Here is a 13966-nt window from a genome sequence, read left to right on the forward strand (position 1 = left end):
TCTCTCTCTCTCTCTCTCTCTCTCTCTCTCTCTCTCTCTCTCTCTCTCTCTCTCAGGGCCTGAACATACAGGAGGGTGAAAGCCGTGTCAGGAATAGAGTGAATTGGAGCAATGTGGTATACCGGGGTCACTATGCTATCAAAGGATTTAGCCAGGACATGTGAAGCATCTAGGGTAAACCATGGAAAGTTTTGTGGGGCCTGGATGTGGAAAGGGAGCTGTTGTTTCGATGCATTACACATGACAGCTAGAGACTGTGAACGAATGTGGCCTTTTTTGTCTGTTCCAGGCATTGCCACACAGGGGGGGTGCGATTTCGTGTGTGGCAGGGTGGTGACGGGAATGGATGAAGGCAGCAAGTATGAATATGTACATGTGCATTTATGTATGTCTTTGTATGTGTATATTGAAATGTATGCATGCGTGTTTGGGCGTTTATGTATATACATGTTTATGTGGGTGGTTTGGACCATTCTTTTGTCTGTTTACTTGCGCTTCCTCACTAGAGTGGTGGATGACGATTAAGTATAATGAATAGGTAAGAAAAATAGAAACATTAAAAACATTAAAAAATGAATTAAATGAGCATGGGTAAAAAAATGTGGATGAATCCAAAATTGACAACTAAACAATTTGCCAGGAAGCAGGTAATAACTGAATTCTGAAACGAGAAGCATTAATGGTGATTGCTTCATGCAAGCTTAGAGTTAAAGTAAAATCTCATAATGTTTCTCTTTCTTGCATCTTGTTTCTCCCTCTCCTCTGACTGCACCTTTATATGCATTGCTAACTTTCTGTAACCCCCAGTTTTCCTTTCATGGCCCATACTGCCTTCCATTTCCCTCCCTTTTATCCAATTATAGTACTCTCTCTAATACCCTCTCCCTCTATACCAGTTAAATCATATTCTCGTAACACCCACTATCATAGTTAACAATGTCAAAACATTAATGTAATAACATCCATTCTTACTGTTCCTTCTTGCCCCATAACCATCCCACCCAAGGTCTTTTATACTTCCTGCTGTCCACATCCCAAACTCACTACTACCATTTCTTCTGCCTTATTACTGTTTTTTTTTCCTCTCACATCCACAATTACTTCATCTGTTATCTTCTTTCCTCTCCAGTCCATAATCTCATACCTCCAGCTTTCTTCGTTTTCTTTTTTCTTTCGTCATTTTCTTTCGCCTTCTCCTCATGCTCTTGTTTATTTTTTGTTTTTATGTGCTTGTTAGAATTTAACTTGTTCATTGTTGAAAATTGAATTGTTTATACTTTTATTGAAACTGCATAAGCACTTACATTGAGGTAATTTTGTAAAATAATGTTCACTTGGACAGATGGTGCGTAGTAACTTCCCAGGAGGTTTTCCACCAAATTATCCTGGTCACCCACGACCCCCCTATGTGCGTGACCAGCGATTTAGAGGGGGTGCCCCTCTGTCATCAGGCTCCAACGATGAAGATATTGTTGTGCCTCCACCAATTATTAAAAAGGAGGCTCTGGAGGGGTTTGAGGATGATCCATGTGTGACTGAGGGCTGGGCAACTAGTGCTGGAGAAGTTGACTACAAGTAAGTAGGCCAAGTGTCTTGAAATTCATCAGTTTGTAAAGTTTGTTGCTTATGAGGTAAGATTTGGGAGATGAATTAAAGAGCTTCATATTTCTGATTGAATGAAGGCTGTTGGGAAACACATGGAGAATAATCATGGGAAAATCTGAAAATTGCTATAGAAATAGCAGAAGAAATGGCTGTGTGTAGAATAGTTGGAATAAGGAGAATGAAAAATGAAACTTCCAAGGATATGTCATGTGAAGCGTGTAAAAATGTGAATGGGTGAAGATCATACAGGATGGTATGATCAATATAGAACTTAAAGCTGGGGATGATTAAGGGGTATTATGGTATATATGAAAACGGCTAGATTGCAGGATTGATTGGTATATGCTAAGAGGATTACTTAGGACTGGGAGTATTTGAGATGATAATATTATGGTAATGACTGGGAATTGTATGTGTGAAAGGAGACTGGGTCTTACTAGACTGTTAAACATAGCATGGAAAGTGAAAAAGTAAGAATCTCTTTCTGAGAGAAGCTCATGTTTCACTTGAACACACTTGGCATAGGTAGAGGAATGTGAGTTTTGATTGGCTGAATATACTAGATCCATCCCAAGGAATTGTGAATTGAGGTATTGGTGATAGATAAGTTGGATGACATATATTTTAACAACTGATGTTTTATGTAAGCATTGGATGAGTTTTTTGTGGTAGAGTGGAGTTGTGAATTATGGCATTAGTCATTTTCACCCGTACCAATCCGAGACTTGCTTCATTAGTTTCCGAAAGGTTTGTTGGACCTAGTTGTGGTTGGAGGAATTGTTTTCAATGAGTTATACATGACAGTTACAGAATGTAGCATAGAATGGATATAAGCAAATGAGTTCATTATTTGTATGTTGCCAGCACTTATGTCACAAATGCTGGAAATTTGCCAACAAACATGATTTTTTTCTTAACTTTTGCCATTTGCCAATTTTGTATTAGCGAGGTAGCATCAAGAACAGATGAAGAAAGGGCCTCATTCACTCACATCTATTCTTTAGCTGTTTTGTGTAATTCGCCAAAACCTTGTACATATACCTACTTACACATGAAGCTTTCAGTTTGTTGTCAATTGATTTTTACATCTCTTGTTTTTAGCCAAAAACTGAACTTTAGTGAAGATGAAGGAACTGCAGAAGAGGAGGGCAGCAAGCAGCGAAATGTAGACTGGAAGTCAGACAGGCGAGAAAGGTGGGAAAAAGACCGAATCCGTGATGTAGGTCGAGAAGGTGAAGAACGACGTGAAGAGCATCAAGTTTCAAGGGATCGGGAACAAGAGAGAGAGCCAGCCTTGAGAGAGAGGGCCCATCAAGGACCTCGAGATCGCGACAATAGACGAGAAGCTGGAGAGGACCGTCGCGGTCATGATAATCGACGATATTCTCCGGGTGAATCAGGTAGATGGCAGCAGCGTGGAAGTTTTGATTATCCTAGAGGCCCATCTAGAGACTATAATGGCCCACAGGGTTCTGGAATGAGGAGTGGCTCTTCTCAACATGGTTCATCATCACATATTCCATCACATACACCATCAACTAACTCTTCACATGCTCCGACACATACAGCTGGACACATGCCGTCACATCCTCCTCCTCTTAATCCAATACATCCTCCTTCACACACTACCTCACATCCTGTACATGGACCTTCACACTCTCCTGTACCACACCCTCGAGAAGAGGATGATACATGGCGTGAGAAACGTACTCATGGGGATGAAGTGCAGGTTGCTCTTGAACGAGCACGGCAGCGCCATGAAGAGGAAGAGAAACGATATGAAGAAAAAAAGAGGTATGAGCAGACTAAGGCTGGTGTAAAGAAACACAGAGATCCCTGGGATACCCGTTCTGACTTTGTTGATGAAAGGGAAAGAGAAGAGACCGACTCTCTTGTTGGATGCTCACGTGGCAATAGTGAATCTCGGGATGATAAATCCCAGAGTCGTGATGGTGGGCGTGACTATCGTCAATATCAAGATAGACGAGATAATTATAGGGACAGTTACCGGGATCACCCCCGCGACCAATATGAACGCCCGTATGATAGGCGAGATGGGCCACGGGACCAACAACCTGTGTTCTCCTCACAGTTCAAGAGTAAGTTACCTCCCAGGTTCCTAAAGCAACAGCAGCAGCAACAAGAGATGATGCGTGTAGGTCAACCCTTTCGTGGACCTAATGCTCAACCTCCACCCTCATTTGAACCTCGCTTTGGGACAGCATCTGCAAATCGCTTCATTGGCCGTGAGAATGAGGGTAAGTTACAGCAGTGACATTGAGATTGATATGGAATGTATATCTTAATTGGTTTTAGATAAGATTAGAAGAATTGTTGGAGGGATAAAGTGTTGGATTGCTATGATGTTTTTAATGGGAAAATCATTCAAAAGGTTGATTCATGTTTTTAGATTCAGGGTATTTGTGGTAGAGCATGATAAAGAATATGAGGGCTTGTTTTGAATGTCGCTAGACAGTAAGCTATAAAGTGAGTTGCTAGACTTTTAAAAAGAATGGAAATTTTCTTTATGTTGTAATGTTGTTATTCATGCTGGTGATGGTTCTTTTTTTTCTATGATTTACTAAAGATTTCACGTAAGCTGATCCTACAGGAGAAGCCTTCTACCAGAAAATAGAGGTGAATGGAGGGCATAGAGGATAGAATATAAAAGTATTGGTAGAAGAATTAAAGTGATGTGTATGTATTATAAAGGGTACTGATGATAAGGTTTTGGAAGAAAGGTTATTTAGAATTTAAAAGAATGACAGGAACAACAAAATGAAATGAGAAAGAGCTTGTTGAGTTGTGTTGAAAGAGGATTAATGGTTAAGAAAACCTGGTTTTAAAAAAAGGGCTTGCATATTTATATGTGGGTGAATCGGTTTGGATCAAGGGGCATTGTATATGTGCTAATTAGCAGGTATGTAAAGGAATGGTTGTTGAATGTGAATATGGTGAGAATAGTGGAACTGAGTTTGAAAGGTTGTAGTAGTGTTAGGAAAAGAGGAAATAATTTGTTTATGAAAGAAGGGTGAAAGTGAATGAGTATGATTAAGAAATGAGGGTAGAGATACTATGAAAGATAAAAAGTAGAGTAGCTCAAGGCAAAAGTAAAGGGGGAGTGGAAGATATTTGGATAAGCAGTGCTTTTACACGTGATTAAAGTGTGTATCATATGGAAGGTGGGCAATGGAAATACGAGGAAGAGTATGAATGATGGGATGAAGAAATTAAATTGGAGTAGAAAAAGAGAGGTGTAAGGATGCTATCAGCAGTGAAGGAGTGCAAGTGATTGGGAGGAGTACAAGACAAAGTGATAGGTCATGAGAAAGGTGCAGGAACTGAAAAAGGGCAAATAAGTGATGGGTTTAGAAAGTATCACTCAACTTCAAAGGATTGAGGAGGGTGCTGAAAATGAACTCATTTAAAATCAGTTCACAAGATTTTGAAAGGGATGGAGGTCTGTTAGATCATTTTGATAGGTGAGAAGTAAATTTAGATATTTTGGAATGAAGGTTATCAAGGATCTTAGTGGGAAATCTGAAATTGAAATTTGTCATGGTGAGGAATGATTATAAAATATTTGAGTAAAGTTAATGGAGGATCGTAGTGCGAATGTTGAAGCTGAAAGTTGTAATACAAGTGAGAAAATGTAGAATATGTTGAATGCAATGGTGAATGGGGAAAAATTATGTATATTATGTGGAAGAAGCTCATTGAACTTATGAAACCTGAGCATGTGCAAGTTAGGATAGGTTAGAGGTAAGAGTGGTAAAGATGGTTGATTTACATTTAGAATGAAGAACTGTGATGTGAAAAATCATTAAAAAGTTGCTGAAAACTTTCATTTAGGATGATATGTTAATGTAGAGTCATGGAAATATATAGTAATGCAGTAAAATTTAGGAGGAGGAGAGGTAGACCACAAAGGTGAATGGATGTACATAATGATAGAATTGTTTAGGGATAGGGGTATTTTTTATGAAATACTACCATATTCAGTTAGGATTTCATACATCTGTTTGGTGTGGATGGTTTTCATCACACCTGTTGAATTAACTGGATGTAAAGTGAAAAAGTTTGAATCATATTACAAGTGTGAAGTCGATGTTTGATACAGTAGGCATTAGTTGAGAATGTGTTTGATTAGTGTTGTAGTCTTTGTGTGCCTGATATCCATATGATTTGTGTTGTAGAGGCATTGTGTGCCTGATCTTATGAAACTAGAGTTGGAGTAATGAAGATATGGAGACTAGGTGAATGGCTAGAAATGGTGTGACAAGCATGGAATGTGCTTGGCAAGAGAAAAACAGTTTTGGAAAACAATTCTCGTGTGATGGACAATGTGTGTTTGTAGTGCTTATCGGTAAAATCTTATCATAGGTACTTTTCCCCTCCTCATGTACATGTTTTTCTTTTAGTATATGTAAAATATTTATTCAGTACCTGCTTCACTTTGCCCCAACCTCAAATCCCACAGAAACAGTGCTCGCGTGTGTTAATTTTATTACCCATATTAGTTCCTTAGAGCATTTCTTTCAGTTTTTACAAACTTTGCTCTTCTTTTATTGATATTTTACTCATGCCTTAGTTATCCGTATTAGTTCCTTAGAACATTTCTTTCAGTTTTTACAAACTTTTCTCTTCTTTTATTGATATTTCACTCATGCCTTAGTTTTGTGTTTCCACTTACCATCTTCCAAAATACTTAATTTTCTTTGCAATTTTTGATTTTAGCCTATCTAAGGATTTGTACTTCCCTATCTTTTTTTATCCTGCTTAATTGGCATTGGGGACTACAGGCATTAAAACTGATTTCTTTATAGTACATTTCTGTATGCAAGTGATCTGCTATGTGAGTGGGATTGGAATTAAAGATAATGGATAGATAGATAATGGGGGAGAGTGCTTGGAATGATGTGTGTGAGGGAGGCATGTAAAGACAGGAACAAGTAGAGACTTTTGCTTTGGCCACCCCTTTGATGAGAGTTTCCAGAGGGAATGGGCATCTCAGATGCAGATAGATATGAATAATATTATTTTAACCTTTTTTCTGAGACCTTTTTATACTTGACCTTAATTGATTTGTGCCAGGTTTTTCTGTTTTTCTTAGTTGTATCTGTATTTTTTATTAGGAAAAGTTATTTGAAGCCAAAAAGAGCCATAAAACTACATATATGTAGTTGAGTGTTTGATGCAAGTGTTATTTTGGTTTATTTTGTATTAATAGACTGGATGGCAAGCTTTTATTCTGTGAGCCAGCGAGAAAAGCTAGTGATTGTAATGGAAGAGTGGAAAGAATATCATTAATACTCACTATTTTACTTACAGTGAATATGGTAGTGGCTTGAGTATATTTTTGCCATTCCCACTGTAATGTCTAAATGAAAAAGGATTAACTTGTATACCAGACTGATTGATCTCTTCAGAATAAGTATAATTGAAATATGGTATCTATTGTATTTTTTCCCTGTTTATTTAGCAGGTGTTGTGAAGGAGAGACGTATGAGAACTGATAGTGATACGTCTGGTGAAGTTGAAGAGCGGCCTGCTAGTTTGCCTTCAGCTGAACGTCACCGTGAAGACAGAGAAGAAAGGAATGAACGCTCAGATCAGAGGGACTTTAGGTATGAGCGCCCTGAAAGAGTAGAGCGACCAGAGCGAGTTGACCGACCAGATCGTGTTGAAAAGATAGAGCGCCCTGAACGGGTTGATTCCCGGGGTCGCGATGAGTTTTATGAACGATCAGATAGAGATGGGTAAGTTAATAAAGACTAGGACTTAATTTTTATATACAGTTTTGTATGGTGTAAGCTGTGTAGTATATGTTGGTGGTGGGGGAGGGGCATGATGTTCTTTCAGTGGTCTAAACCAGGGCATAGGAAGTTATCAAGGTGAAATATGGAGTAAGCTGTGACTGTGGATAGTAAGTTCTGGGTTGGTACATATATGCCTGACAGTTTGAATGGATGTTTTCAAGTGTGGCTGTTTACTGTTCCTTGCACTTCTTTGGTAAGGCAGGAGAGGCAGAGGTAAAAAAAAGAAGTGTTAAATAATTCTTTTATTTTGCTTTATACTTGTTTTTGGTTTTGCCTTAAGGTTGAAATGTTATTGATCATATATCTTTTGTATGTTGTAGACTAAAAGGGCTGGAAGTCCACCCCTTCTTTATTTTTACTTTTTAAAAGAGGTGACAAATGAAGGAGCCATGCAGTGATTTTCCTTGAAGGCAAAGCCATCCTTTCTTAATCACCCTTGGTAAGGTGGGAAAAGGTGCTCTGGTAAAAGGGGGAAAATATTATACTTCTACTTGTTTGCTGTTCTTCAGTTTTAACAAGATAATGTCAGAAACAGTTGTCACAGAGTCTTATTTGCACATATCCACTGTGTCCATCTTGTATAATGTAATGAAGCCAGAACATACCATTGACAGCCAAGCCCCATAAACTATTCTATGATTATCAAGTTGGTTCTTAAATGTACCTTTGGTACTACATTCAACCACTCTACATGGTAAATCATTCCATGCATTAACATCTTGTTGAAGAAAAAGTAATTCACCTCGTTCAAGGTAAAACATTGCTCAGTGAGTTTGTAACTGGCCCATTGATATCATCTCAGTAGGGAGCAGAATTCTGAAAAAAAGATTACATGGTCTACCTCGTGGTAGTCACACAAACCATCAGTTCTTAGATGTAATGACTGTAGGAGAGTGAAAGAGAATAGATATTGGTAGTGGATAATTGGGCCATCTTTTAAGGTGATTTTGAGATTGATAAGCGGGAATCCTGGACTTAACTGTTAGTTCTTGTGTGTAATGGCTTTAGGAGAGGCAGAGAGAATAAACATAGGAAATGGACAATTGGGTCTCATTATAATGTCATTTTGAGAGAGTTAAGTGGGAATACTTTGGATTTAACTGTAAGGAAGTAAATAGAATGTACCCAGATTTTAGAGTAATGAAGAGATGAATTGGTCCATTTTCCTGTTGGAGCAGCTGCCAAAGGTGGAGGGAACAAGAAGTGGGAGACCAAACTGGAGGTGGAAGGATGGAGTAGAAAAGATTTTGAGCGATCGGGGCCTGAACATACAGGAGGGTGAAAGGCTTGCAAGGGATAGAGTGAATTGGAACGATGTGGTATGCCGGGGTCGATATGCTTTCTATGGATTGAGCCAGGGCGTGTAAAGCGTCTTGGGTAAACCATGGAAAGTTTTGTAGGGCCTAGATGTGGAAAGGGAACTGTGGTTTTGGTGCATTACACATGACAGCTAGAAACTGAGTGTGAACTAATGTGGCCTTTGTCTTTTCCTAGCGCTACCATGCGTGCATGCAGGGAAGAGGGGTGCCATTTCATGTGTGGTGGGATGGCAATGAGAATGGATGAAGGCAGCGAGTATGAATATGTACATGTGTATATATGTATATGTGTGTGTGTGTGTGTGTGAGCATTTATGCATATACATGTGTATGTAGGTGGTTTGGGCCATTCTTTTGTCTTGTTTCCTTGCACTACCTCGCTGACGCAGGAGACAACGACTAAGTATAATGAATGATAAGAATAAGGTTGAAGGTAGGAAAAGCATCTCGAATGGATTATGGCTGAAATGTGGAAGTATAGGGAAAGTGTTATGTTATTTAGCATGGCAGCAGAAGGTTGTGCTTGAGGTTTGGGTCAAAGTTATTGTTCCTTTATTCAAAGGGAAATATGCTAAGGATGTTATTAGCAATTTTCGGTGAATAAGTATGTTCAGTATACTAGGAAGAGTGTATGCAAGAGTGTTGATTGATAGTAATGGAAGTGACTGAATCCAGAGCAAGTGAAAAGTAAGGTGGCTTTAAGAAAGGTAGGGGTATGTGTATCAGATTTTTGCTGTAAAAATTACTGGAAAAGAATATTGCAAAAGGAGAGAAGCTCTATGCAGCTTATATGGATCAAGTGGAATGCTTTTTGGGATGTGTTGTAAGGATATATGGTGTGAAAGCCTTTTACAGGAGAACAGTTGCATGAGTAAGAGTGGATGGAAAGTTAGAGTAAAGTTTTGGGAGATGTGGGTGTGAGGCAGGGCTATGTGATATTGTGGCTTTTTGACATGTATATGGTTGGATTGATAAGACAGACGAAAGCAAAACTATGGAAAAGGGGTGTAAAGATGGAGTTTGGTAGTGAGATGTGATAGCTGATGACATGTTTGCAGATGATACTGTGTTGTTTACTGAGAGTGAAGAGGAGTTGTGTGTTTTATGATGTGTGTTAGTGTAGACGTTTGAAGATGAATGTTTGAAACGTGAATCTTCTGTCAGAGCCGAACATGTTGAGAACAGCATGACGTGAATCTTCTGTAAAGTTATGGTTATTGTGAAAGGAAACATTGAAAGTAGAGGTTTTGCAAAGTCTTATACAGTGAGAGAAGAAAGTGTACTAAACTGTGTGTTTTAGGTGTTGGGAGATAAAGAGTGGAAGAGGTAACAGAATTCAAGTGTTTAAGAACTATCTTGGATAAGTTTGGTGAAATGGAAAAGATACAAGGAAGAACAGTACTGAGTAGAAGAGTCACTAGTTCCTTATTAGTATAATAAGAGGTATAGGTGTTTGGTTATCCCTGGAGATTGGGAAGAAAGAATACTTCCCACATATTCCCTGTGTGTCTTAAAAGGCGACTAAAAGGGGAGGGAAGGGGGGGCTGGAAATCCTCCCCTCCAGCTTTTACTTTTCCAAAATAAGGAACAGAGAAGGGAGCCAAGTGAGGATATTTCCCTCTTAGGCTCAGTCCTCTGTTCTTAACGCTACCTCTCTAATGCGGGAAATAGCGATTATGCATGAAAAAAAGTATGTGGTATGATTAGATTGAATGAAAAAAGTATTGAGATGTATGAGAGATTTGGTATGGCAGGGAATGAACTATGGAATGGTAAATGGGTGAGATGAAATACTGAGGTGGTTAGGGCATGTGGAAAGAATGCATGATGGGGAGTTTACAAGGAGAGTGTATGATAGTAGGATAAAAGGGGTTGTTGTGAGAGAAAAGACCACCTGTGACGTAGGGAAATTGAGTGGAAGAACTGGACGAAGAGAAATTTGGGAAAAATACTTGTAATACTGGTGTAAGCAAGGGAGGCATGTAAGGACAGGGTTAAGTGGAGACTTTTTCCATGGCCACACCCTTGATGGAAGTTCCCTGAGGGAGCAGGCATCAGAGATATAGATGGATAGATAAATAGATAGATATATAGTAAATCAAATTTACTTTTACTTTTGTATTACTTTTTGTTAAATTATTATAAGTTGCCTGTAGTTATTTTAGGTCGCCTGTAATTTAGTTTTCATTGATATTACACTACATTTATATTTCTTTGTTTTTTGAAGTGTTTATTTTCTCAGTTTATTGTACATGTACCCTGTACATACATTTTCTGCTCCTTGTTTATTCCAGAAATCAGAAATTTCATAATTTGAGAAGGCCCAGGTTCCAGTTTATCAAAATTTATTGAGATTCTTCGTATAAGTACTTTTATTTCTCTTCAAATATTCTTGCATTGTTGATACTGCATGGCAGGGGACAGATCCAAACAGAGAAAGTTACCTGTTTGTATTGGTAATTGCAATTTATTTTCTATAATAGGAGATATCGTGGACGAGGTTCGCAAGGAAATTTTAGGGACCGGGATCGAGATCGTGATCGTGATCGTGAAAGTTGGGCACGCACTTCGTATCATGAGAAGTTTGAGGAGCGTGCTGCTCATGATCAGAGGGACTTTGATTATGACAGACGGTAAGCTGCTGATCTCAGTGCCTGCATTTTGCAGAGGAAAATTGTCTTTTGTATTCATTGCATTGCTTGTTTGGCATCACTATTAATTCAGGTGAAAAAGAAATACAAAAAGCTATAGTTTGAGCACTGTCTATGTGACTTATAAATTGTACTTTCAAACTAGACTTCCATAGGAGCTCCACATCAACTCGTGTACAGATATGGTTATGTGTAGAAAATGTATGGGAAAAAAATATGCACATATCTTTTCAGGATTAGTGATAACCTGCATGTTGGTCTTCCTGGTAGGGAACCTCAGTATTTCTTGAAGTTGAAATGCAGAAAAGGTGAATTCCTCTATGTTCATACAGGTCTACAAAGGTCTGATTTTGCACAGTCATTGATTTAGAGCTGAGAAGTGTAAACTTAATTAAAGTTGCAATTTGGTTTGCTTTCCAACTTTAATCCTGAAGAGATGAAATGGTCCAAAACATATATATTTATGTAAATTTTTTTCTGCTTTCAAGTAAGCCGTCTTTAAATTAATTTTTCTAACTTGTTCACTGTTTCCCATGTTAATGATGCAGCAGCAGGAACAAGAAATTGCTTCATTTTCTCAGCTGTTCTCTTGCTAGCATGCATAATACACTGAAACCACAAACCCCTAGACCCTGTACACCTTTCTGTGTTTTTCCGTGGCTGCCTTACATAACATGAGTCACTCTATCCCTTGTGTACCTTACTCCCTCCTGGATGTTCAAGCTTCGAGTGCTCTGGACCTTTTTCACATTATCTATCCTTCCATATCCAGTTCGGGCATCTTCTTTTTTCACGTAAAGTTTAGCCTTGAACTTAACCTCTTATGTAAAGGTGTGATATACCTTACCTTGTAACTTAAGAAAATTCTAACTGTCCTCAGAGCAGTTTCTAAGCATATGAATAACTGAATTTACAATTTGTTTCCCAGAATCTAAATTGAATGCCATAAGACCCATAAATTTCTTTCATCCCCATACACACACACACACACACACACACACACACACACACACACACACACACACACAAAGTTCAAATGTGATTTCACAGTGGATGACACTATAACCTCTATCACCAATGAGATGGATTGCTGAGTAGGCTTTAGAAAAAAATTTGACATCAAGAAAAGATGGAAACAGAATACCAGGTCTTACCCCATTTCTCTCCCTCCAGTACTCTTTCACTCTAAGGCTAAACTAGAATATGCTTTTCATGTTGGCCAGTACACCTAAAAAAGCAAAGTGAACCTTTAGTGGAGGGGAACAAAGATGTTATCAGAATAAAGAGAGCTAGGGAAAGATTGTACCAGAATTAAGATTGCTAAGTTATAGAGAAAGACCAAAGGCTTTAGATTTGCCCACCTTAGAAGAGTGATGGGTGACTTGATCACAATCTTAAAACTTTTAAAGCAGATGTATTATGCGGACAGTGAACAGTTCTTTTGAGAGATACAGGGATAGGGCAACCAGAGGATATACATGGAATTAATTAAGAAACTTATTTGGTAGATGTAAGGAAGTAATTTTGTAGTATAGAGATGTATGAATGGAATGGAATGACTGAGGACATGGTCATTGCAGACAGTATACATAAATTTTAAGATGTATGATTAGTGAATAGTCAAGAGCCAGGGCCCCATGAGTGTGAAAGTACTGTACTATGCAAATAAGTAATTACACACACACAAACAGATTTTATGATACATATTTTTTCACACTTGATTAACGTCTCCATTTTAGTTAAACAGTACCAGGAACAGGTGAAGAAAGGTCGCATTTGCTCACATCCATTCCATAGCAGTCATGTGCAATGCTCTTAAATCACACCTTTCACCCTACTGCATGTTTAGGCCTTTGTCATTCAGGCACTCCTACCATGACCACCCCCTTAAGGGACTTACTAAAGGGAACAGGCATCAGAGATATAGATAGATAATTTTTTTTTTTTTTTTTTTTTTTTTTTTATACTTTGTCGCTGTCTCCCGCGTTTGCGAGGTAGCGCAAGGAAACAGACGAAAGAAATGGCCCAACCCCCCCCCCCATACACATGTACATACACACGTCCACACACGCAAATATACATACCTACACAGCTTTCCATGGTTTACCCCAGACGCTTCACACGCCTTGCTTCAATCCACTGACAGCACGTCAACCCCTGTATACCACACGACTCCAATTCACTCTATTTCTTGCCCTCCTTTCACCCTCCTGCATGTTCAGGCCCCGATCACACAAAACCCTTTTCACTCCATCTTTCCACCTCCAATTTGGTCTCCCTCTTCTCCTCGTTCCCTCCACCTCCGACACATATATCCTCTTGGTCAATCTCTCCTCACTCATTCTCTCCATGTGCCCAAACCATTTCAAAACACCCTCTTCTGCTCTCTCAACCACGCTCTTTTTATTTCCACACATCTCTCTTACCCTTACGTTACTTACTCGATCAAACCACCTCACACCACACATTGTCCTCACACATCTCATTTCCAGCACATCCATCCTCCTGCGCACATCTCTATCCATAGCCCACGCCTCGCAACCATACAGCATTGTTGGAACCACTATTCCCT

General features: G+C 38.9%; 1 protein-coding gene across 12 annotated transcripts in view; it reads left to right on the plus strand.

The window, feature by feature from the left end:
* LOC139747995 (uncharacterized) overlaps positions 1–13966 on the plus strand; it is a 69773-nt gene that overhangs the window by 22416 nt on the left and 33391 nt on the right. For 10 of the 12 annotated variants that reach the window (XR_011712499.1, XM_071660532.1, XM_071660537.1 and 7 more), the window contains exons 8-11: positions 1343–1575; positions 2707–3863; positions 7088–7364; positions 11227–11376. Coding sequence is in view for 11 of the 12 variants with exons in the window: in XM_071660532.1 (XP_071516633.1) it covers positions 1343–1575; positions 2707–3863; positions 7088–7364; positions 11227–11376 (1817 nt within the window). In the remaining variant the exon portion in view is untranslated. The remainder of the gene's footprint in view (positions 1–1342; positions 1576–2706; positions 3864–7087; positions 7365–11226; positions 11377–13966) is intronic. The other 2 variants (XM_071660538.1, XM_071660543.1) reach the window with 1 other exon arrangement.

The sequence above is a fragment of the Panulirus ornatus genome, chromosome 71, assembly GCF_036320965.1.
Source record: "Panulirus ornatus isolate Po-2019 chromosome 71, ASM3632096v1, whole genome shotgun sequence".
In the NCBI taxonomy this organism is placed as follows: Eukaryota; Metazoa; Arthropoda; class Malacostraca; order Decapoda; family Palinuridae; genus Panulirus; species Panulirus ornatus.